The sequence below is a fragment of the Microcaecilia unicolor genome, chromosome 1 (genome assembly GCF_901765095.1).
Source record: "Microcaecilia unicolor chromosome 1, aMicUni1.1, whole genome shotgun sequence".
Taxonomy (NCBI): Eukaryota; Metazoa; Chordata; class Amphibia; order Gymnophiona; family Siphonopidae; genus Microcaecilia; species Microcaecilia unicolor.
In genome coordinates, this window is record NC_044031.1 from 93,473,225 (window position 1) to 93,497,817 (window position 24,593).

The window sequence follows — 24,593 nt, forward strand, 5'->3', positions numbered from 1 at the left end:
CCCTTCTCGTAGCCGTTCCCAGAGATGGGTGGCCCCTGTCGATTGTGCCCCTCTTTGTCTAAAGTCAAAACTACCTCTACTTCAGGAAGCAGGTGAAAGCCTGGCTCTTCTCACAAGCCTTTAATACACATGGTACCTGACTATATGATTGTTCTACAGTGTTCTTAAATGTGTGTAGTTCAGATACTGTTTCATGTTACTCCTATTATTAGGTTTCAATTTGCTGTTTCAAAGTTTATCTCATTTATTGTATTTGTTTATATTTGGTCATTTTACTGTTATGCTGTTAACAAAATTATAAGTTTTATATTAAATTGTACCTGCTTCATACTGCCTTGAGTGAATCTCTTCATAAAGGCAGTTAATATATCGCAATAAATAAGTAAATATGTCTGAATAGATCTCTGCAGGAAAGTTGTTTTCCATAAGAACGTGGGCTTATAGTGATGTCGTTTTTGTTAAAAGAGGGACATTTGTATCATACTCAATGTTCTAGCTACTGACCTGTGGCTAATTTCTGTTTTTAGCTAATGTTGTTGAAGCTGTAGCTGTAAGACTGTAACAGCAATTAGATGGTTTTAATTTATTGGACAGATAGGACATAGGCTTTTGCAGTTTACAGAGACAGCATCTGTGTTGAATGAATTAAGGGGTTTAACTGTTAGGGGTAGCCAAGTCATTGTGTTGCAATTGGATTTATCTGTCATATTTGACTTACTTAACATTCCAGCAGTGTTAACTTGGTTCACACTTTTTTTTTTGTTTTGTTTTTTAAAGGACTGATCACTGTAGGGAGTCGGAGGAAAATATCAGCCCCTTGGTACTTATGGTTTGGAGTGCCTGAGGGCTCCCCTTTGTTTCCTGTTGTATTTAAATTTTATTTGAGTTCTTTGGACAACAGAATATAATTCTTTTTTTTCTCCTATAGAAGACATTGTGATTGTTATGAGGAGAGATTCTTTATCAGCTGCTTGTTCATTTATGGGTCTTATATTTAATGATATATACATGACTAGATGCAACAGAATGGTTTGATGGTCAGCCTGGTGAAGGCTATGACTCTCTGGTTTGGGGGGGAAAGCAGAATGATGAAATACTCCCAAAGGACACTTGTATATGAGGTATTAGAATTCCCCTCAGTTGGGAAATTATGTTATTGAATGTGTGTGTATGCATACATATTTTATTTATTTATTGGGATTTATTAACTGCCTTTATGAAGAGATTTACCCAAGGTGGTATACATTAAAGATTTATGTAATGAAATTATGATATTGTGTTGAAGGAAAGACCAGGAATACAGGTGTTTTTAACATGTCTATTAACATTCTCTTATTACATTATATAGTGATAGGAAATAGGGATATATCAACTGTGTGTGTAAGGGAGGGTGGTGATATTTGAGCTCCATTATACCATTTTCAGTAATTATATGTATTCATTAAACTAGTTTTATATAGTAATAAATCCACAGATTTTATTTGAATGTTAGCAAAAAAAAAAAAAAAAAAGGATCAAATGTAAATGTCAGTGATGCACTGTAATTTAAATCTATTAAATCTATGTATGCTACATTACTGTGCAAAACTGTAATTTCCTAATTAAAGTAATGTGAGGCTTTATGAAAACTGTATTTTAAATGTGGTTTTGAGGCTTCAATAAACTATAATTTGAAGTTTGCAGTTGAAAAAAATGTGTTTTGGCATCCAAAACCAGTTTTGCCTCTTTATGACACTTCAACAAGATCAAGATACAGTTGTTTCCACGTGTAAATATCGAAGGCTTGGATATTGTCTGGCTTTCTTTATCTGCTTTCAGCTTGAAAATTTTTTATATGACGACAGGTGGTCATATGGGTAAGCAGCTCCCCATTTTCTTTCCTGTGGGAAGGAATAAGAGACCCTTGATTATCAAATCAATATTGACTAGAAAAACTTGCTTCATGAAATTCTCCTCAGAGTTCTTTGGGTTTGGGCGACCAGAGTATGGAAATGTTGCAGTGTAGCTGCAGTGTAACTCATTTTAAAAACATTATGCGGTGTCCCTATGTGCTGTCTATTAATTGTTTTGTTTTTGTGGTTTCTATCCTGTATTCTTGTCTCTGTGCATATGTTCAGGTTTTATCAGGAATTGTAAACCACCATGATTTCCAACGCCAGATAAATAAATAAATTGATTGTAAAATGCGGTTTCTATCCTTTGTTCTCTCCAATCTAGTCTTGATTAAATACTTTGAAAAACATTAGGAGCTTATGTTTTAAAGGTAATGTAGGGTTTTTAAATGAGTTGTAATGGGCACCTTGAATATCATAGGCATGTAATGGGAGTGATCAGCTCTTTAGTGCCACTGTGTTCATCCTAATGTGTCATGTATGCAAAGCCTGGGGATCCAAGATAGTGCCAGTGTGAAAGCTGTGTTTCCGTGTATTGTTGATCCTTTCTGAAAAAACATTTACTGTTTATTGGGAGGGAGGCCAGTTCCCCCTGGATCAATTTGTAGAATGCAGGCACCCCTCAGATATCTCCAGAGACAGGCAGACTGTAGGATTCTCATGGCTCAGATATCACTGTAGCCCAGAACAATGCCTCCCCCCCCCCCCCCCCGACGCAGTCAAGCATGCCGTCGATGAATGCTGCAGATGCTGAGCAGGTACCTATGGAAGGCGTTCGCATCCTTTCAGCCCGAGGTGGTGTGAGCAGAGTGGACCTTAGTGTTTTGGCGGTTCCACAGTCAGTGGTAGGAAGTGCTGCAGTACTGTCTGGGAAACAAATTCAGAGCTACGAGGTGTGTCCCTTGTTAACTATTGAAGAAGCAGTTTCTACTGGTCCTGAGATGCAGACGTTCCTACTGGGATTTACATCAGTTTGTTCCAGTATCTTTTGCTCCACACTGGAGGCAATTTGGCAAGCAGTTCTTGAACTGGGCCAGACCTTAATTTTTCATGTGAATGTTTTGACCACTAAGGCTAAGCAATGGCTTTATATAGATAGAACTTTCTCAGATATCACTGTAGCCCAGAACAATGCCTCCCCCCCCCCCCCCGATGCAGTCAAGCATGCCGTCGATGAATGCTGCAGATGCTGAGCAGGTACCTATGGAAGGCGTTCGCATCCTTTCAGCCCGAGGTGGTGTGAGCAGAGTGGACCTTAGTGTTTTGGCGGTTCCACAGTCAGTGGTAGGAAGTGCTGCAGTACTGTCTGGGAAACAAATTCAGAGCTACGAGGTGTGTCCCTTGTTAACTATTGAAGAAGCAGTTTCTACTGGTCCTGAGATGCAGACGTTCCTACTGGGATTTACGTCAGTTTGTTCCAGTATCTTTTGCTCCACACTGGAGGCAATTTGGCAAGCAGTTCTTGAACTGGGCCAGACCTTAATTTTTCATGTGAATGTTTTGACCACTAAGGCTGAGCAATGGCTTTATAGAGATAGAACTTTCAAACATGAAATGTTTGGATGGAGACTCTAACTTCAAGATTTCATCTTGAGGCCACATTGTCAAAGATGTTTCTGCATTGCATATGAAGGTTAAAGCTTTGGAGAATGAAGCCGTACAGATCTGATATTTGCATTTGATTACTTTTCCAAGATTACCTATGCAGTCACCTAGAGAATTGCTCCAGAGATTTTGAAATAGATGAGAAGACCCTTCCTCTTTAATCTAAGGTTTCTGTTTACCTGCTGCTAAAAGGGTAGATGGAGAGGCTTCTGAAGTTAATATTTCCTTGGAACCACTGAATGTTACTGATATATTGGAAACTTTTGATATAAACCAGGACTCTAGTCAACATTGATTGTTTCCCTGGCTTTAAGCTTGATAGATGTTGGTTATTGCAGACGTTTTCTAAACTTTGAGAAATTGTTTCTAAATTCCAAGTTCCATTATGTTACTTCCCACTACTCCAGGACGTGTGGGTAGTTATGTCCATCGACAAGCAGGTAGAGATAGAAAACTCAGAACTGTCCCATATATAGCCAGCCAGCCCAGTTTGCTAGTATTTTTTATCTCCTGCAGGTGGATGGACATGATTTTCTGCTCCTGGTTTTGAGGCCTTGCTCCTGGTCCAATTGGTCAACTGGTTTTCCAGTCGAGCCTAACAGGTGTTGGTCTACTGGGAGTCATAATTGGTGGTGCCAGATCCCTGTCTCCGGTCCCCACAGATCCCTACACTCTATGCCTTCTCCTCTGCTCTCCAGTGCTGCCTGACAACTTTAAAGCTGTTTAAAAAAAAAAAAAAAAAGGAACAGCTCTCTTCTTGCTGCAGCTTAGTGAAACACAGAGCAGGAAGTGCAGGACTGTACTCACGTGCAGCTCCAGAGCAGCCCCCGGTTGGGGGGATGTGAGGTTAATTTGTTGGAAAAAAAAAAAAAAGTGGCACCGTGGCGTGGATACTGGGTGTGTTGGCGGGGGGATCCTCTGGTTGTATGTAGTCCATGGAGCTTGTGGGCAGCGCCCAGATTGTACAGAGCAGTGGTTGAGTGGCTGCTCCTCCTTTTGTTTGCGGCGCCCCTGCCTATAGCGGTGCTGGATTGATGCTGGATCAGTCCTGGTGGCCCCTGCCCTTTTCACTGGCCCTCCTTTCTTTATTCTGAGCTGGAGGTGGAATGGCTGGCTTGTGCTGCTGCAGCAGCCAGTATCTTGGGCTTCTGTCATCTTTCAGGAGGAGTGCATTTCCTCATGGCTCTGCAGCTCAGGCTGTTGGTGAGGTGGATCCGTCTGATGCTCATTATGCTTTGTCCTAGAGCCTGGGACTCTGTGCTGGCCCTGAGGTCTATGTCTGTGGCCGGGGACTTGGCTCCCTGGAGGAGGGCGTCTCTGCATCCATGGCAGTTCTCCCTTCTCTGTTGTTGATTCCCAGTCTCCCTGGGGTTAAGCTGGCGGTGGTCTTAGGGTCGGTCTGCCAGGCAGGGCCGTGCCTAGGGTCTCTGGTGCCCCCTGCAGACTATCAGTTGGCGCCCCCCCCCCTCCGTCTAGCAGAGCAGGAACAGAAGGGAGCAGGCAAGTAAGCCGGACCTCAGGAAAAAATAGCAGTGTATGTATCCCTCATTGATAAGTCTCTGACTCTAAAGTTTAGCAATTTCATTAAAGCAAAATGTATTTTCATAACACTTCAAAGATTTCCAACTCAAAATAGGAATGCTAATTCAAAATGTGAGCAAAGTCCTCTTAGTTTCCAAAGATTCTTTTTCTAATCTCCTTTGTGCCAAAGGGTATAATTCAGATCAAACATTTGTCTCTGATCAACTATCTCATATCAAATATTTATTTCAGATCAAATATTAAGGTTTCCTTGCTTACAGTCACTTAAATCTACCTAGCCTTTATATAGCTTATAGGATTTAAACACTCTTAAACTGAAATTCACCCTTTTCTATTCTTCATAAACTTCAAGTAATCCTGAAATATTCAGATCCTTTTTCACTAGAGAAACCTCAAACTTCAATCTTCACCAACCTCTTTTCATTCATTTTTTCTCATTTACCACATAATCTGGCAGTCTTTTATAATTTCAGTCAACACACACAGGAACTCACAGCTGCATGTCTCTCTTGGTCAAACCCACGGTCAGTTGCTGTCTCACTCTGTTCCCTTCCGGGCAGATTTTTAACAGAAGCTGATCATCCAATCAGAGAGCTCTATTTGAATGCAGATTAACATACAGACACTGTAATGGGAAGTTTTAGTGAAAAACACTAGATAAACCCTTCGTTTTTGGACCAAACTTCACACTTTTGATCAGAGCCATGCCCTAACATTAAGGCTGTAAACACTTTCATCATTTTTTATTCATAAATATGCAAATGAGAACCTCCCAAAAACGGACTAATTTGCATATGATTTAAAGAAATCTGAGCATATGACAACCAAGTACAGACTCCCAGCACCTGAATTCTGCAATTAGACATAATACAAATACTTTTAAAACTTATTTTTAGCACTTTTAAAATTTCAGGTTCTCTTTAATTTGAATGCTGTTCAAGCTCTGAAGCTCACTCTGAGTGAGGAGTTAGCCCCAAACCACAGCATTTATAGCAATTTGGTTGCATTCTCTCAAATAACTTGAAGAGCCTGCCTGCCTCAGTGAATACTACTGCGTTGCTTTCACTTCCGGTTTGCCATGAAAAGGAGGGCAGGGGCGATCCCATCTTCAGGTAAAAGATTTTGCAACTGAGTGGAAGGCAGGGACCGCAGGGCAGCAACACCCCTCGAAGGCAGGCGCCCCCCTGCCTTGCTTACCCCGCTTACCGCATTGGCACGGCCCTGCTGCCAGGCAAGACATGCACTGGGGGTTGTTCCCACAGTTGCCCTTCCACAGAGTTCCATTTCCCATAATGCTTTGGGAGCTGTGGGCCATGGATGCTAGCCTTTAGGGTGGCTGTCTTTGCCCTGTTGCTGAAGGGTCTCCCGAAGGTGGTGTTTTTCACCAGGGCGGCTACAGCGGCCTGCTTCACGCAGAGGGGCCGGGCTGCATTCCACTGGCACTAGGGGCCAGGCTGCTGTTGAGCTGGGCACAAGAGCCTCTTCTTTGTCAGAGGCACACAGTGAGGGGGGCCCATTGAGTGGCGGCGTTCTTCCTCAGCAGGACGTCTTTCATTCAGGAGCAGGGGAGTTGTCTGCTGAGGTCTTTCTGCTCCTTGTGTGTTACTGGGGGGGGGGGGGTCCCTGAGTCCTATATATTGGTGCCTAGGGGTATATCTATATTCCACATTTTTTCCTTCATCGCCAGGAGCACGTGCTGTAGGTCTGTCTGTACTGCTTCAGTGGGGGCTGAATGTGGGGCGTCCATTTCTTTCCTTTTTCCAATGACAGGCAATCTGTGGCGGCGCGTGGCTCATCACAAGAGGGACAGGTGGTCTTGCTTGCCCCAATTTGTCCGCACCGGCCTTGGTACACAGATGGTGCACTTTTGGGGTGTTGTTCCACTTTGTTTTCTGCAGGATCCTGAGGCTGTTTTTGGTAGGGAATGGTCCTCGTGGAAGTTGCCTTTTTCTGTTGGTCTTTAGTAGGGCTTGATTGGCTAGGAGGGTGTAGAGCCTTGGCCTAGTGGCTCAGGAGCACTCCTTGGAACTGTATGTTGTGGGTTCAGCTCCCTCTTTTGGGGAGGCTCCAAGTCCATTACTGCGTTTCTGCTACAGGCCGTGGGTCCTTGGCTTCCTCTGCATATGCCCGGGTTTGGTGTATGTTTGAGGGCTAGGGTGTGGAGCAGAGTTTGTGTCTCTTCTTTCCCTCAGTTTTTGGTGTTTCTTCATCAGGGATCCAGAAGGTGTGGCCTTGGACTCCTTGCTGGTCCTAGTGGGCTCCCTTGTCTTGTTTTTAAGACCGGCTGTGGCCTTCATCCTTGGCTTTCCATACGGAGGTGATCCCTTCTTTTAAGGGGTAGGTCGCCTTCGGCAACTCCTTTCGGGCGTCACATTTGGTATGGTCTCTACTTTGTGCTGTGGACTCTGCTGCATCCCTCCTTTGTTCTCTCCTGAAGGCCAGTGCGATGGTTCACACATTGCAGTAAGTGCTCCTGCTGTCTCTTACCTCGGTGCACTGGAATGTGGAGCTCCAGGCACGGTAGGGCTGGGACCTGTTCCTCCATTGCCAGAGGCTGGGGAGGGGTGTCTCATTTCGGACCGTATCTCTGTTTTCTGCCTCTGTTGGTCAGTGTTCTACATCAGTTGGTCAACGCATCTTCTAGCATTCTGCTGGGAAGGTTCGTTTTGCCTCCCCGAGGCTTCTGGGTGGCAGTCAAGAGTCATTTACGCTTCCTTGAGGTTTATCCTTCCTCCCGATGTTCAGCCCTTAGGGGGCGATGGGGGTTGAGTCTCATGGCGCCCTTGGTTAGTGTTCCACGTCAGTTGGTCAGCGCATCTTCTAGTGTTCTGCTGGGAGGGTACGTTTCGCCTTTCGGAGGCTTCTGGGTGGCAGTCGGAGTCGTTTACGCTTATAAGTACATAAGTACATAAGTAATGCCATACTGGGAAAAGACCAAGGGTCCATCGAGCCCAGCATCCTGTCCACGACAGCGGCCAATCCAGGCCAAGGGCACCTGGCAAGCTTCCCAAACGTACAAACATTCTATACATGTTATTCCTGGAATTTTGGATTTTTCCAAGTCCGTTTAGTAGCGGTTTATGGACTTGTCCTTTAGGAAACCGTCCAACCCCATTTTAAACTCTGCTAAGCTAACCGCCTTCACCACTTTCTCCGGCAACGAATTTCACCTCGTTGGCCCAGCAGTTTATTTGCTGAGTAATGACATGGTGGTTACTGTAAGCATTTTTTCTGAGCTCGGGTGGATATTGTGGCTGTTCGATGAGGATGTTCGGGGCATCAGTTCTCTAGGTGGCAGAGCCGGGGTCCCACCCTGTTTAGGCTTTGCTTTTGAATATCCCACATGTCCTGGAATAGTGGAAAGTATCGTAACAGAAGGAGAAATTAGGACTTACCTGATAATATTCTTTCCATTAGTTCTTAACACTATATCAGGAGCTCACCCCTGGACTTGTTCTGGCGGCAGGCTTTACATCTGGTGCATGGGCAGTCACACTGGGCAGTCACACTTTTGTCTCTCTCCAAGGACACAGAGGTTCTTCCAGGAGTCTGGTTGTTTGGTTCTTTAAAGTTGTTGTAGAGGTTTTTGGTTTATTCCTTCTGCTTGTTTAGGTAAATACTGGGCAGACTGGCTGAGTATATATGGGACAGCTCAGTTCTGAGATATCTCCACCTGCTTTGTTGATAGACATAACTACCCACATGCACATAAGTACATAAGTATTGCCACACTGGGAAAGACCAAAGGTCCATCAAGCCAAGCATCCTGTTTCCAACAGTGGACAATCCAGGTCACAAATATGTGGCAAGATCCTGAAAAAGTTCAATACATTTTATGCTGCTTATCCCAGAAATAGCAATGGATTTTCCCCAAGTCAATTTAGTAATGGTCTATGGACTTTTCCTTTAGGAAGCCGTCCAGACCTTTTTAAAACCCCGCTAAGCTAACTGCCTTTACCACATTCTCTGGCAACAAATTAGAGTTTAATTACAAGTTGAGAAGAAAACGTTTCTCCGATTTATATTAAATTTACTACTTTGTAACTTCATTGCGTGCCCCCTAGTCCTAGTATTTTTGGAAACAGTAAATAAACGATTCACTTCTACCCGTTCCACTCCACTCATTATTCATATTTTCCCTCAGCCGTCTTTTCTCCAAGCTGAAGAGCCCTAGATGCTTCAGACTTTCCTCATAGGGAAGTCGTCCCATCCCCTTTATCATCTTTGTCGCCTTCTCTGTACATTTTCTAATTCCACTATATCCACGTCCTGGAATATTGTGAAGAACTAGTGGAAAGAAAATTTATCAGTAAGTCCTAATTTCTCCATTGGGATGCTTACAGGTATAATAAAAGATACTCAGTGACAATGTAGGAAATTTCTATTACTATAACCTGAAATGTTGCAATGGGTGCTTTTATTTTCTTAAAATTTCATATAAATGTGTCATAAAATATACATCTGTTTTTAAATAGGTGGTGGTTTTTTTTTGTACCATCTTAGTTGTCCTTTCTAGCGGCTAAGAGATTGCAGGCCCCATTTAGTTCTTCTCTATCTTGATTTTGTATGCTATATATTTAAAATTTGTCCATGGAAGTTAGCATTCTGCTTTTCTTGGGTTTATTTCCCCCCTTTTTGTGTACTATCGTTTTGTTTTCTGTCTAATTATTCATAACTAGTAAAACAGGCCCATTTCTCACACAAATAAAATGGGCGCTAGCAAGGTTATCCTCTGAGTTCCAGCTTGGTCCCCTCCCTCCCCCCTCTCATCCGAGTTTCAGGCCCCCCTCCCTCTCCTCTGAGTTCCAGGCTCTCCTCTCCGAGTTCCAGGCCTCCCTCCCTCTCTCTCCTCCGCGTTCCAGGCCCCCTCTGTCTACTCCACGTTCCAGGCCCCCTCCCTCCTTCTCCTCTGAGTTCTAGGCCCCCGCCATCCCTCCCTCTCCTCTGAGTTCCAGGCCCCCTCTCTTCTGCGTTCCAGGCCCCTCCCCTCCCTCCTAGTTCCTGGCCCCCTCTTTTCCCTCTCATCCGAGTTCCAGGCCCCCCTCTCCGAGTTCCATGCCCCCTCCCTCCCTCCCTCTCCTTCGAGTTCCATGCCCCCTCCCTCTGAGACAGAAGGAAAGGCAGGCTGAAGCGCCGTGCCTGCTCGCTTTTCACTGCTGCCACCGGATCCCGAGGTAAGAACTTTTAAATTCTGAGCGGCACGCAGGAAGGCGAGGGGCAGACGAAGGACTGGGAAAAGAGGGCGGGCAACGCAGGTCGGGTTAGCACTCTGATGAGAGGGAGGGAGGGGGGTCTGGAACTCTGAGGAGAGGGGGGGGCCTGGAACTCGGAGGACAGGGGGGAGGGAGGGGGCGATTCTATCTTCACCTCCAATGTTCTGTGGCTAGCTGGTGCTGGCTTCCCTTCCCTCTCACTGATCCGCCCTCTGACGTCATCACGTTTAGACGCGAGGGCGGACCAATGGGAATTGTGTTATGAACCTAGGCATCCAGACGTAGAACGTTGGAGGTGCAAATTACTATATAGGATTAGCTCATGGTGGATTAGAAATGCATTTGATTGTAACCTGCCAGAACACATCTGTATTATTGGGCCACTTAAGACATAACAACCAAGTATGGACATCAACACTCGCTTTTTCCCTTTCCCAATTATTGTGATTATTGAAAATTTCTGCTTACCTCAGAACAAAGTGTAGAAAAGAACACCACAAAAAGTGAAGGAACACTCTGTCCCTATGACTGTAGAAACACACAGACCAAAGAGGAGGGAAGTTTGGCTCACCGAAGACTCGACCCAGCATTTGTGTTTTGGTTCTTGGACACCTGCCTCATAAGTCTGGGACTATATTGTGCAGTAGGATTAGTTGTGCCTCCGATATTGTACATAGGAAATATTGCTGAGTAACAATATGCTTCAGTAAAGCACAATTCTATTCCAAATCACACAGAGCATTTAATTCTACAATAAATGCATACAATGACCATCGGAGCATACCGAAGTATAGCAGGAAGGGAGAAAATGAGACTGTGCTGAGAGATCAAGGAAGGAGAACATATCTCTCCATTTTCTAGGACAAAGTAGCACATAAAGGCAGTTCTGTCAATATATTTTTCATTCACATATTACACTGCCGGATCTTTTAAAGCAGTGAGGTGCTTAGAAGATACAGACTGATGCTTCTTACGGGGATGAATCTTACTTCTGCTCTGCATCCATTGTTTGGGGAGGGGGGGGGGGGCTCTTTGGACTTTAATATTGTGATGGTCTTGTGTGCAGTGTGTCAAATGTTTGAGCATGATCCATCAGACATATCCTGATGGAACAAAGAACTGTTGGGCTGTACGTATGATACATCACTTCTCCCCACTAGCATCAAAGCAGTACCAGTGAGCTTGAGAAACCTTCAGCTTCTGCTTGATATTCCTGTAACTGATACTGTTTGACTGACTACCAACCCAACTCTAAGGCTGCAAATGCCAACTGAATTGAAACAGATCTTTTCCATGGTAGTCCTTGTCCCTCAATTTAGATTTAGCTCTCACCTTTCCCTTGGAATTCAAAGGTGAGTTAGTTCAGGTACCATTGATATTTTCCAGTCTCCAGAGGGCTGTACAGTGACCTAGCTTGCCTTCAGGGCAAAGCACACATTAGAAATGTGCTGTTCTTGTACTATGGATACTTTGGTTCTAGCCTCTTTAGCAGCTTTTGTACTCCTTCCATAATCCATCCACCCTCTGCCGCTTCTTTACACGTCACATTCATTCCTCTCTTATATGCTTGAATACATTAATGGCTAAGGTTAATGGGAACAAACAACAGAAACACACAAGCTTCTGCTCTCAAAGATACAGTGCTAGTGGAGGCAAGTACCTTGGGCCCCTATGCTACAAGGGACCCTGAACCTTCCCAAAAGTGAAGAGGACACAGCCTGCCGATAGGTTTGGTGCCTCCTCTCATTTCTGCCTTTGGCCTCTGCATCTCTAACTCTAGTCTTGCAAAGACTCCAATAATGGAGTTCTTTTTCCGCTCTCCCCCGTTCTATTCCTTCTTTCTCTTAAATTCCATTTCCTCAATTTCTAAATGTATTTTAGTATTGTAAGCTGCTTAGATATTTTTTGATGTGCAGGACAGCAAGCTTTTAATAATAAACCTGAATAAAAGACTAAAAGATAGAAAACAAATGACAGGGGAAACTGTGAAAATCAGAAAACACAGCATTTAAGGTATATAAAAAAATGCAGGCAATCTCCTTTCCTGCCTCTTCTATAAATGTCTACTAGCACTGCCTGAGAACCAACCTCATCACCTGTCTTGTAGCACTGACAAGGAGAGTCATTGGGGAATAGACATAGGGTGCACTGGATAAAGCTATTGCTCATGTGCCGTTGATTGCAGGCTGGGTTGCATGCATATCACCTAATTGACATTCACATTAGCACAAGATATTAATGTAAAGAATTAACACAGATGCTTCAATAAATGCACAACTTAATTCCATGATTAATGCATGTGTTGAAATCAGCACATAATTGCAATTCTAACATGCCTTCATAAATAGGTCTTTTAGTAAAATTACATATTTACTAGCAGCACCTGCAAAACATTTGTGGAAAAATGAGAATTTGAGTTCTCTGCTCCATGACCAATCTTAGCATTTGTTTTCTATCTGAGTATACTCTTGTTGTTCGTCCCCTGTCCTGGTGCTCTCCTCTCCACCTATCTGTATGTGTCCATGGAGCTGGCCATGTTGACTGGGACAGCAGAATACCTTTTTGGTTGGAGAGGAGAAATAAGCCAATCTGGCTCCATCCGAGGCTCTTTGTTGCTGATGCTCTGGTGGGCAAAATATTTGTAGAACCATGATCTGTTGCCCACCACAATCTACTGCCTGTGATGCTGCTACTTCATTCCTTGGCCCATGAGGACCACTGTCCCTGATTATGCTTCTGCTTCTGATCTTCTAGCTGCCTGGTCAGAAGGGCAATACATATGCCTCTCTCCATCCCATACACTTGCTGGAGCAATGAGAGATGCATTGTAGTGGAGTGTGCATGCAGTCTTTATAAACATGGTACACCTATGCCTGTTTTGTATGCATAAGTTCTACCCTGGGGAGTTTAGAAATTGTGTAGACATAGTTGCATGAATTGCATAATTACAGGAGTAATGAGGCTGACACTGTAGGAAGTAGACTGTGCAGGTAGGTACGGCAGAAGTGATTGGTTGTCAGCCTGAGTGGAGGAGTGGCCTAGTGGTTAGGGTGGTGGACTTTAGTCCTGGGGAACTGAGGAACTGAGTTCAATTCCCGGCACAGGCAGCTCCTTGTGACTCTGGGCAAGTCACTTAACCCTCAATTGCCCCATGTAAGCTGCATTGAGCCTGTCATGAGTGGGAAAGCGCGGGGTACAAATGTAAAAAAAACCCCAAACAATCGACTTGGTACAACTCCTGTCTGTGTTAGCAGAAGATGGATCAGAAAAAGGGTAAGCACCTTGATAAGGGGGAAAGCAGCCTACATTGAGACAGTTGCTGAGAGAAAATCCTATTGTCTTTGGCAATGAAGTTCCCTGCTGGAACTTTTAGGACACACAACACAAGAATTGCTATAGTGGGTCAGGCCAAAGTTTACCCAGCTCAGTATCTTGTTAATAACAGTGGCCAATCCAGGTCCCCCCAAAATGGCAGGAATCTGAAAAGTAACGCAATTCCTTACTACTACTTGTTGTTAAGTGCTACCAAATTGATGTTAACTCATGGGAGCCCTCTGGATAGTTGCCCTTAAGTGTTTTCAGTCTTCAGTCAGGTGGCTAATTGTAGATAGAGTAGCTTTCATAGCTGCTGTTATTGTATTGATTCATTACATTGCTGGTTTTCCTCTTTTGAGTTGATCTTACTGCTAAGCATAATGTCTTTCTCTAATGATATGATTTGTCTGAAGTATGAAAGTAAAAGTTTTGTCACTGGAACTTCCAAGGAAGGCTTAGATTTTCTCTCCAATAGTGATTGATTTGTTCTTCAGGCAATCCATGTTATATGCAGTATTCTTCTCCAGTACCATACTTCGATGACATCAATTTGCTTTGCTTCCTCACTTCTCAATTTTCACATCCATTTGAAATTATTGAAATTGCCATGGCTTGGACAAGTCAAATCTTTGCATACAGATGTATCTCGATTTTGTCTAAGTCCCTCATAGCCATTATGCCAAGAGTGAATCATTGGATTTCTTGACTGCTTGTTTCATTATTGATCCAAGGAAGTTGAAGTCTCTTTCTATCACTTCTCCATCAAAGGTGAAATATTTAATTATACTAGTTGTCAGAATCTTTTTTGTCTTCACATAAAGGACAGAGCCATTTTGATGCTGTGTTTCTTGTTCTTGATGATCAGATGTTTCAGATCATCTTCACCTTCAGCCAGTAATATTTCATCAGCACAGCACAGTTTTCACACCTTGAGTTTATTCTTGCAGTCTTGCTTCTCTGGATTTATTCAGCATATTGATTGAACAGGTAAGGGGAAAGTACCCATGCTGCTGAATATGACCCAGAGGTTTTCATGGTTTATGTAGTTAGAGGCCTTGCTTTATTCAATGAACATATACTGATTTTATTTTGGTATTTTTTTTCAAGGATCTGTCTCACATCTGTGAGATGTATCTTTCTCCAGGTCTAGTTTAATTATGGTTTATGGGTTTTTACCTTTAGAAATTTGTCCCCAATTTTTTTTTACTCATGGCAGTGAGTTCCAGAGCTTAACCATATGTTAAATGAAAAAAATATATATTTTCTCCTATTTGATTTAAATCTACTACTTAGTAACTTCATGGTGTGTCACCTAGACTTTGTACTTTATACTTTATGTACTTTGTACTTTATGAAATGGTAAACAATCAATTCACATTTATTTGTTCTACTCTGCTTGGAGCTTTATAGACACTTTCATGTCTCCACTCAGCCATCTCTTCTTCAAGCTGAAGAGCCTCTTTAGCCTTCCCTTATGAGAGTCTTTCCATCCTTTCAATCATTTTGTTTGCCTTTCTATGTTGGATGAACTAATTCTGCTATATGTCTTTTGAGCACACAGTACTCTAGATGCAGTTGCAACATGGAGTAATACAGAAGTATTATGATATTCTTTGTTTTATTATCTGTTTCTTTCCTAATAATTCTTAACATTATGTTTGCTGTTTTGGCTGCTGCTGCACACTAAGCAGAAGATTTCAATGCATTGTTCATGATGACATTTAGCTTTTTTCATGGGAGGTGACGCCTAATGTGGAACTTAATGTTCTTCCCAATATGCATTATTTTCCACTTGTCCACATGGGGGGGGGGGGGCGGGGAGCATAGAGAGCCATGACTAGGGGCAACGTCGGTGAGGGTGGATATCTGATGTTGAGGGGGAATACTGAATGTATGTAATGCAGAGGGATGACCTGATGGGGAAGAGGGTGGGGTACACTTTAAGTGAGTGATAAGGACCTAATGGGAAAGTGGGCGAAGAGGGGATAGACGGTGATGGCCAATGTGGGAGAGGATGATCCCTGATGGAGAATTGAAGAAGAGGGTGGATACAATTGAGGTCAAAACTGGAAATCCTTACATGGAATGAGGTAAACCCCGGATCTGATCAGGTCTACAGGGCAAATTTTAAGCCAGTTGATAGCCCTATGTTCACCTCTCATCCATGAAGAAACTCATGCAGTATCTCACATAACACACACACACACACTGCATGCCCAACGTGTAAGTACCTTTGCCTAATGTTCATAATTTTTAGTATTTTGACACCTAATTTCCTAAGATGTCATGGATGCTGAGAGCATTCATTCAACTTGATAGGGACAATATTGAACCAGATGTTGCCTTTTTTTTTCCTTTTTAAGCTGATCTATCCAGCTGTTTCGAGCTTAACAGAATTCCTTCCTCAATAAAATTAGCTTGATGCCTAATGAAGTCATAATCTCCTTTGGAATCCTGTTTTTTAAATCTTCTACTAATGGAGCACTTTGCAGTTCCTAACTTTCTGAGTTTTTTTTTCCAAAAAAACAGTGGAATGTCCTGATATTGATCTTATCAAACCTAATAAAAAAAAAAAGTCCAGATCATAAGCATTGCTCTTAAACAAATACATCCAACATTTTCTTCTGAGACTTGAATTTTTGACTAGCTTTTAAGTGTTTTAATTCTTTCATCTGTCAGTAACAGCTGAGCTGAGCATTTGACTTATTTTTCCTTTTGAGAACATATGGTATTTAGCTCAGTTGTAATTGATGTAATATGTTTTTGAAACCATTGATCACAATATTCTAAGAAAAAGATGTGTATTTGTGATTGGTGGGCTTAATGTTGGGTTGGTTGTAGTCATTTCTGAGGAATAGAATCCAGTGAGTGGTTATAGGAGGGTTTATACTAGCCACAGACCTCATGGTATGTTGTATCTCCAAGGGGTTTAGGCTATCACCTTTTCTATTCTATGTCTGTCGCAATAAATGCTGGGACGCCCATAGGAAAATAATGGGTATCTCAACATTTTGCAGCCAGCTAAAAACGCTAGTGCACCTTAGTCAACCCCCCCCCCCCCCCTAAGTAAAGTGGAGTTTTAACAGACGATACCTTGAGGGACCTTTTAGGAGGACAGGTGCTGGAAATTAATAGACATAAAGGCCTATGTACAAATTCATGAAAATGTTTGGGCGTAGTTAGTACCCATTTCTGTGACGTGTACCTTCAAGATGCAAATGAGTTCTGGGTCCATTTACATCCTTAGCCCTATTTTGCAGGGAATATTTCATGCTTTGCTACAGCGAGGAACTTTGTACATTCTGGTCTATGGTAAAACATAATTAAAAAAGAAGCCCCTTTGCACTGCAGTGCTAAAACATTTGATAGCCTGAATTGGGGGTGCCACTGGATCTTCTCCCTGGATAGTGCTGCTGCTGCTCTTTCTCTCTCTCTCTCTCTCTCTCTTTATATATATATATATATATATTTTTTTTTTTTAATTTAACTCTCCGTGGCTGACATTTTAAATAAACAATCATCATGATGTTTAAAAGTATACCTGTAAGATACTGCATTTCTTGAATATTCCATTCTTTGAAATAGACTTCCTCAGGTTTCAAACTAGATGACACTTGCTCTAATGTAAATTTAAAAATATAAAATGTGTTAAAATTCATCACAAAAAATTAAACTTTCATTTTGATGCTCCCCACATACTGAGAGGCATTTATGCAACATATTTCAGATATTTTTATTTAATAGCAAAACTTGATAAGGTTATGTAAATATCAAAATTACAACTTCATATTTTTGTTTGTTTTTGTACTTTTATATAGCTCCTATTTTTGTAAATATAACAGAGGTGTTAATGTATCATTTGTTTTTATCTTTTAAGATATGCCACTTCATGTACGTCGTAGCAGTGATCCTGCATTAGTTGGTCTACCAACATCCATAAGTGAATCAAACTTTTCCTCTGAAGAACCTTCACGAAAAAACCCTACAAGATGGTCCACAACAGCAGGCTTTCTTAAAAAAAATACTTCTGCAGGTCCTGGAAGCCATGATAAAAAGGTAAGGTTCCATCTTTGTAGTTAAAAATTAAATGTGTTGATTATAAATCACACTTTCAGTGAACGCTACTCTTAAGTAGTTTGCAAAATACCATGTAATACATAAGTTATAAATTCCACATATCATTTGTACTATGTTGTATACAGTGCTTTTTTTGTAGAAAAAAAGGTGCCGGTACTCATTATGGGCGGGGTCACCACACATGGCTCCACCCCTATCATAGCCACACCCACATTAACCACACCCCCTATACCAGCCATGGCGCATATAAACAGACATCATTGAAAATATTATAGTACTATAGGAGAAAAAAATAAAGTGATTTTTTTCATTATAAATAATCTCTGTAAGCTCTTACAGCTCCAGTATACCCAGTGCAAAATAAGACAGCCAATGTAAATTCTCAAATTGGACATAATTACAAACACTAAAATGAAAATAAAATGATTTTTTTCTACCTTTGTTGTCTGGTGACTGTTTTTCTTTCCATATTGGTCCCAGTCTGTGATTCTGCTTTCTTTTCTTTTCGCTTAACTCTTCTGTGCCATTTGTCATTTTTGTCTCCTTTTTCTTTGCTTTCTTCAATATTTTTCAGGCTCTCTCTCTGTCCAGATTTAATTCATTCTTACTATCCATTCTTTAATTTCCTTCATCTACCTGTGGCTTTTCATCTTTTCCTCACCCTTGTTCTCCCCATGCCCCTTCCTCTTATTCTCCAGTCTTTCTCTATTCCCCTTTTCCATCCAGCAGCTCTGCTTTCTCTCCCCATCCTTCCAGTGTCTCCCCTATTTCTTTCTGCATTCTTCCATCCAGCATCTTCCCTCTCTCTCTCCCCATCCTTCCATCTGTTTTCCCCCTCTCTCTCCCCATCCTTCCATCTGTTTTCCCTCTCTCTTTCCCCAATCCTTCCATCTGTTTTTCCCTCTCTCCCCAATCCTTCCATCTGTATTTCCCTCTCTCCCCATCCTTCCATCTGTATTTCCCTCTCTCCCCATCCTTCCATCTGTTGTTTTCCCTCTCTCCCCAATCCTTCCCTCTGTTGTTTTCCCTTTCTCTCTCTCCCCAATCCTTCCCTGTTTTCCCTCTCTCTCTATCCCCATCCTTCCATCTGTTTTCCCCTCTCTCCCCAATCCTTCCGTTTTCCCTCTCTCTCTATCCCCATCCTTCCATCTGTTTTCCCCTCTCTCCCCAATCCTTCCATCTGTTTTTCCCTCTCTCTCCCCATCCTTCCATCTGTTTTTCCCTCTCTCTCCCCATCCTTCCATCTGTTTTTCCCTCTCTCCCCAATCCTTCCATCTGTATTTCCCTCTCTCCCCATCCTTCCATCTGTATTTCCCTCTCTCCCCATCCTTCCATCTGTTGTTTTCCCTCTCTCCCCAATCCTTCCCTCTGTTGTTTTCCCTTTCTCTCTCTCCCCAATCCTTCCCTGTTTTCCCTCTCTCTCTATCCCCAACCTTCCATCTGTTTTCCCCTCTCTCCCCAATCCTTCCGTTTTCCCTCTCTCTCTATCCCCATCCTTCCATCTGTTTTCCCCCTCTCTCCCCAATCCTTCCATCTGTTTTTCCCTCTCTCTCCCCATCCTTCCATCTGTTTTTCCCTCTCTCCCCAATCCTTCCCTCTGTTGTTTTCCCTCTTTCTCTCTCTCCCCAATCCTTCCCTCTGTTGGATTCCCTCTCCCTGCCAAGTTTGGCGCGAACGGCGCGAAGACGCAACGCACGCGGCACCAGCCCCTATTTCCGGCCGCTGCTGCTTCTCCTGTTGTTGAGCAGCAGCGGCCGCTACACAAAGAAAAAGAAGATTAAAAAAAAATTGAAACCTGGCTGAAACGCGGCACCCCGGCACTGTAGACAGCCATTAGGCATTGGCTGTTGCCCCGCAACCGCTCCTCCTCTTGCCTTACGTCACTGCCCCTGGAGGAAGACCCCGGAGGAGCGCAGTGACGTAGAGGCAAGAGGAGGAGCGGCTGCGGGGCAACAGCCAATGCCTAATGGCTGTCTACAGTGCCAGGGTGCCGCGTTTCAGCCAGGTTTGAATTTTTTTTAAAATCTTTTTCTTTGTGTAGCGGCCGCTGCTGCTCAACAGGAGAAGCAGCAGCGGCCGGAAATGGGGGCTGGCACTGCGTGCGGGACATGGACTCACGGGGCGGGGGGAGCAAAAAAAAAAGGTGCCGGTACGCCGTACCGTTGCGTACCGGCACAAAAAAAGCACTGGTTGTATATATAGGAGGTCGTTACAGAAGGATTTAAGCATGTAAATTTAGATCTTATACACGTGAAAATTGTGAGTTTTAAAACTATTTGCATATGAATATTCTCTGGAGTCCAGAGATGAAAGGGGCATGGCAGAGGCGTAGCTACAGTGTGCTATAAAAATTTAGGAAGACATATCTAGAAAAAAACCTCATATCTTTTAAGACTGCCCCAAGGCACGTTCTAGTGTCTGCTCCCGGTTAAAATCTGAAGTCTCAAGCAATGGGATGGTGCAAAAGTTGAAAGCACCCCCATTGCTCCATCTTCTAGACCTCTCCCCAATATCCACTATACCCCATTCCTAGAACCCAACAGCACCTCTTATACCCCCTTCCCCAGACCTCTTTAATATAATGACGATACCCTCACCACCTCCCTGAACCCTCCATGCCCTTACTAGGGGCTCTCCTTGTGTCTGGTTGGGGGAATAGCAGGAGCAGCCCTTGGTTTCTCTGGCTTTATTGGGTTCCTAGGATCAAATGCACCTCTGATTCCTGGCAGTAGTCTCATAGTATGTTTACTAGAAGTCAAGTTGCCTTATAAGGGCATGTGCTCCTTATTTAGTAGCTTGGTAGTAGTGTGAGAATTCTGTGAGGAATCTGAGGTACCATTTTGATCCTAGTGCCCAAAGTTGCAGAGACTGTTGCTTTTCCACTGCTAGACACCAAGGAGAGACACCAGTAAAAGTTAGTTTTGGTGAAAGAGGTCATCATTATGTTAGGAGAATGGTTGGGAGTATAAAAAATGCTGTCAGGGGTGGGGGTATGGTGGATATTGGGGATTAATCTTACCATCAACTCACCTACCAGGTAGTAGGTTTGACTGCTATCTGGGTTTCTGAATCTAAGAACCTGCACTACAGTAAGGCAGTCATGTGAGACAGGGACACTCTTCAATATCTCCATTTCCAAAATCACTGCTCCTGCTGGATGTGCTGGCAAATGAGGTCTGCTCCTGCACGTCCATCCTAGGTGTTTTAGTAATAGCTCTGCATTTAGCAAAGCCTTATGTAAAATACAGGGGGATTGAGCACATCCTGATCTAGATATCTCATTTCCCCTCTCCATGACCTGTCTAAATAGGTGTTCACATATAGCATTAATATGGTTCAGTATGAGACATATAAATATTAAAAATTAAAATTTATTTTAATAATGCTTTCATTGATCTAAAAAAAACAATAAGATGATATTCTTTGTAATGCATTAATGTAATCGTACATGGATCATTATCTACCAAACCCGAGAATACCTTAAACATTTTAGTAACCTTGGCATAGAACCATAAATAAAACATAAAGGAACACACATTTTGATAGAAATACTAGTCACTAGTATGTATATAACGTTCCAGTTTATTAAGATTTCTTGTACCTCCCATTAGAGAGCAGTTTACAATACATTTGTTAGATGTAAGGCTAGGAAATTGGAAACAGAAATAGGGGAAATATATGATCTTCATGGACATTCAAGAGTCAGTCTAATCCTTTGGTCTTAACCCTCTGTTGGGAAGCACATTAAATTTGTATGGTAAATGGTTTTTGGAAAAAAATGTTTTAGGATCCTAGCTGTTTCAGAATGTGGGAGCCATAACATTGAAAACTGAGGATCTGATTGTATCCCGCCAAATATATCTAAAAAATGGAACTGTTAGCAAATTTTGTTGGATAAGCTGGAATGACCTAATAGGAAGATGGGGAATCAAAAAGTCATGAAAGAAATAGAGGAAGACCAGAGCTAAGAATTTTATATGGAAGAACAAGAGTCTCGGTCAGTTCAGATGGAGATGGGCAACCAGTCTTTTGTAATTAGAAAAGGTGTCACATGGCCAAATTTTTAGCGCCATAAAGGATAAGCTGAAACAGGTGGCTGAAAAAATAAGGGCAAAAGAGGATGTGTTCAAGAAATACAGAAGAACACAACAAGAGGATCACGGAAAAGATTACCAGAATAAACTCAAAGAATTGAAGAGGGAAATACAGCTAGCGAACGTGCAGGCAGAAGAAAAAATGACTAACAAGGTAGAAAGAGGTGTGACAACACCTTTTTTAGATACATTGGGGAAAGGAGAAATGCAGGAGAGGAATAGAAAGACTGAAAGATGCTGAGAATAGCAATGTGGAGAGTGATGAGGATAAAGTGAATGTGCTAACCAAATACTTCGGTGTTGACTGAAGAAAATCCTGGAAAAGGGCCACAGTCGGCTGCCAAGAGTATATCTGAGAATGGAGTGGATATTGCATCATTCATAGAAGAAAGCATTTATAAACAGCTTGAAAATCTGAAAGTAGACAAAGCTATGGGGCCAGATGGGCTACATCCCAGGATACTGAGGGAGCTCAGAGAAATCCTGGTGGGACCGCTAAAGGATTTATTTAATAGATCTTTAGAGATGGGAGAGGTTCAGTGGGAATAGAGATGAGTGGATGTGGTCCCTCTTCAGAAAAGCGGGCACAGGGAAACCACATGCTGGTAAGCCTCACGTCGGTGGTAAGAAAAATAATGGAGTCGCTGCTGAAGGAAAAGATAGTTAACTTTCTAGAATCCATTCCCAGTACAGATCCTAGTATAATTATTAAACAAAGTTTAAAAGAATGGAGCATTTGATTACTTCACTTTGGAATATACCAGCCTAAATGTTTAATGTACTACAGGCCTATATCTCTCATGGGCCTATTCCTTTCATGGATTCAGCCCTTTCTGGAAAAAACAGCAGCCATTTTTAAGCCTCTATTGTATCTTATTCAAGATAAGAAGAGCAAATACACTTAAGGTTCTGAAATACATTTTTTGCCAACCTAACTACTTTACTTGAAGGTTCTTCTTATAGTGCTTCCAGGGATGATCTAATAGATTGGGAGGACTTGTAAGGTGAACAGCCTCAGTTTAGTAAAAAGATTTCTTATTGATGTCACCAATTTAGGAAATAATCTATCTATATTCTCAAGCTACACATTTATCTTGTTGAATATATTATGGTTCCTTATTTAATGAGAAGAGCTCCCCAGTTCAACCAGGTCTTCCTTTTCTTACTTAGAGCAGAATGGACTATTCATGTCTTTGTTTTTGAATTATTCAAGTTTATTTACTATTCCGATTTTGATTTCTGTTCCTTTAGATTGAGGGTATTGCTATTTTGACTTCTTGTGTTGCCTTTTGGAGAGCAACAGTAATATATAGACTCTAGACTTTGCAAGCTACAGAAACATGTGTTCTACCTGGACGAAGAGATTTTATTTACTTCTTGTGTACTTGGATTTAGTTGATGGCTTGCTGTTAGTAGTGCAGAGTTACTTTCATATACTGTGGGGATTTTTCCCAATCCCTAGAGGGCCTACAACGTAAGGGCAAAGTTTACCAATGTACATTAACATGTTATTATGTATTATTTCGCATTAATGTGCCCCAAGGAGGTTTATGCACATTTTCTCTAGATAGACCCCATTGCTGACAGAGGGATTTGTGTTAAATAACGAGCATTGAATTACATTAATAGTGATAAGTTTGTACCTGAGGTAATAGCTGCAGTAAGTTCAGCAGGATTTGAACCCTGGAACCCAATGCAAAACTGTATGGTAGCATTATAACACATTTTCTCATATCAGCCAGGACAACCTGTTCTCTTATTTTCATGTGGTAACACAAAGCAACAAATACAAACGTTGCATATAAGTGTAAGAGAGAACTTCATGGACACAGAGTGAGAGAGACTCACAGTAGGAGACCTTTCCTGCATGCGTTTAACAGATTTCTCTTTCTCTACATGAATCAAGTTGATAACCAAAGAACCCAGCATGATTCATGTTTTACTGCACTTTAGAACTTGAAAGTACATTTTTAGTTTATTGTATTGATGAATAAACTTTTTCCCCCCCAGTGTCCTACTTATGACCACTGCCAAAGTAGAATCCCAGCTTCTGCATCATTATTTTGGAATGTTTGTGCTTGCCTTCTAATTTCTGAACCTTAAATATTCATTGCATTTCCATTTTTCTTTTCCTGTTTTACCCTTGTTACTCCTTCAAACCTTAAAGAAGCTAAATATGATACAGGGGTCCTTCATTAGTCAGGAGCCACTGTGAACAGTGGAACATTTAAAAGTGTTCCTGATGTAAGAAATATATGTTGCTTTCAGACGTGTTTTTTTAGATTGTAGAATTAAAAAAGTTAGCAAGACCTCTTCCTCCTTTTTTTCAGAGACAGAGAGGACCTTTCACTAAGCTGCATTAAGTGCTAATGCACGCTTAACACAGGGAAAATGGCCTTATGCAGGATGATAGTTTTGCCATCCACATGTACTAAGTGCACAGTATATATGTTTTGTATTTTTTAGGAGAGGGCATGTCAGTAGTGGGGAATGGACATGGAACCACTAGTCAGCACCCTGACACCACCAGCACACTAACTTGTCCGTAACTCGGGAGACCTTAAGTTTATTATAAACACTTGATTAATCACCAAATTGGAAACATAGCAAGTCCAGGTGATGTACAATATAAAATTATCAAAAGAAAGAATAGAACTCCAAAACCCAATCTCCTAAATTTATTTATTTATTGCATTTGTATCCCACATTTTCCCACCTCTTTGCAGGCTCAATGTGGCTTACAATCTGTCGTTGTTAGTAGATAGTAGAATAGGAGATACCTGTTAGTGTTAAATGGAAAGTAGTATCATCGAAGATTAAGCAAGTGAGAATAGGTTGGAAACATACTGTTAATA

General features: G+C 42.1%; 1 protein-coding gene across 3 annotated transcripts in view; it reads left to right on the plus strand.

Moving 5' to 3' along the window:
* The window catches only part of PARD3 (par-3 family cell polarity regulator), a 1,299,417-nt gene that overhangs the window by 433,448 nt on the left and 841,376 nt on the right, over positions 1–24,593 (plus strand). For all 3 annotated transcript variants that reach the window (XM_030199049.1, XM_030199057.1, XM_030199066.1), the window contains exon 4: positions 17,445–17,623. In XM_030199049.1, the coding sequence (XP_030054909.1) occupies positions 17,445–17,623 (179 nt within the window). The remainder of the gene's footprint in view (positions 1–17,444; positions 17,624–24,593) is intronic.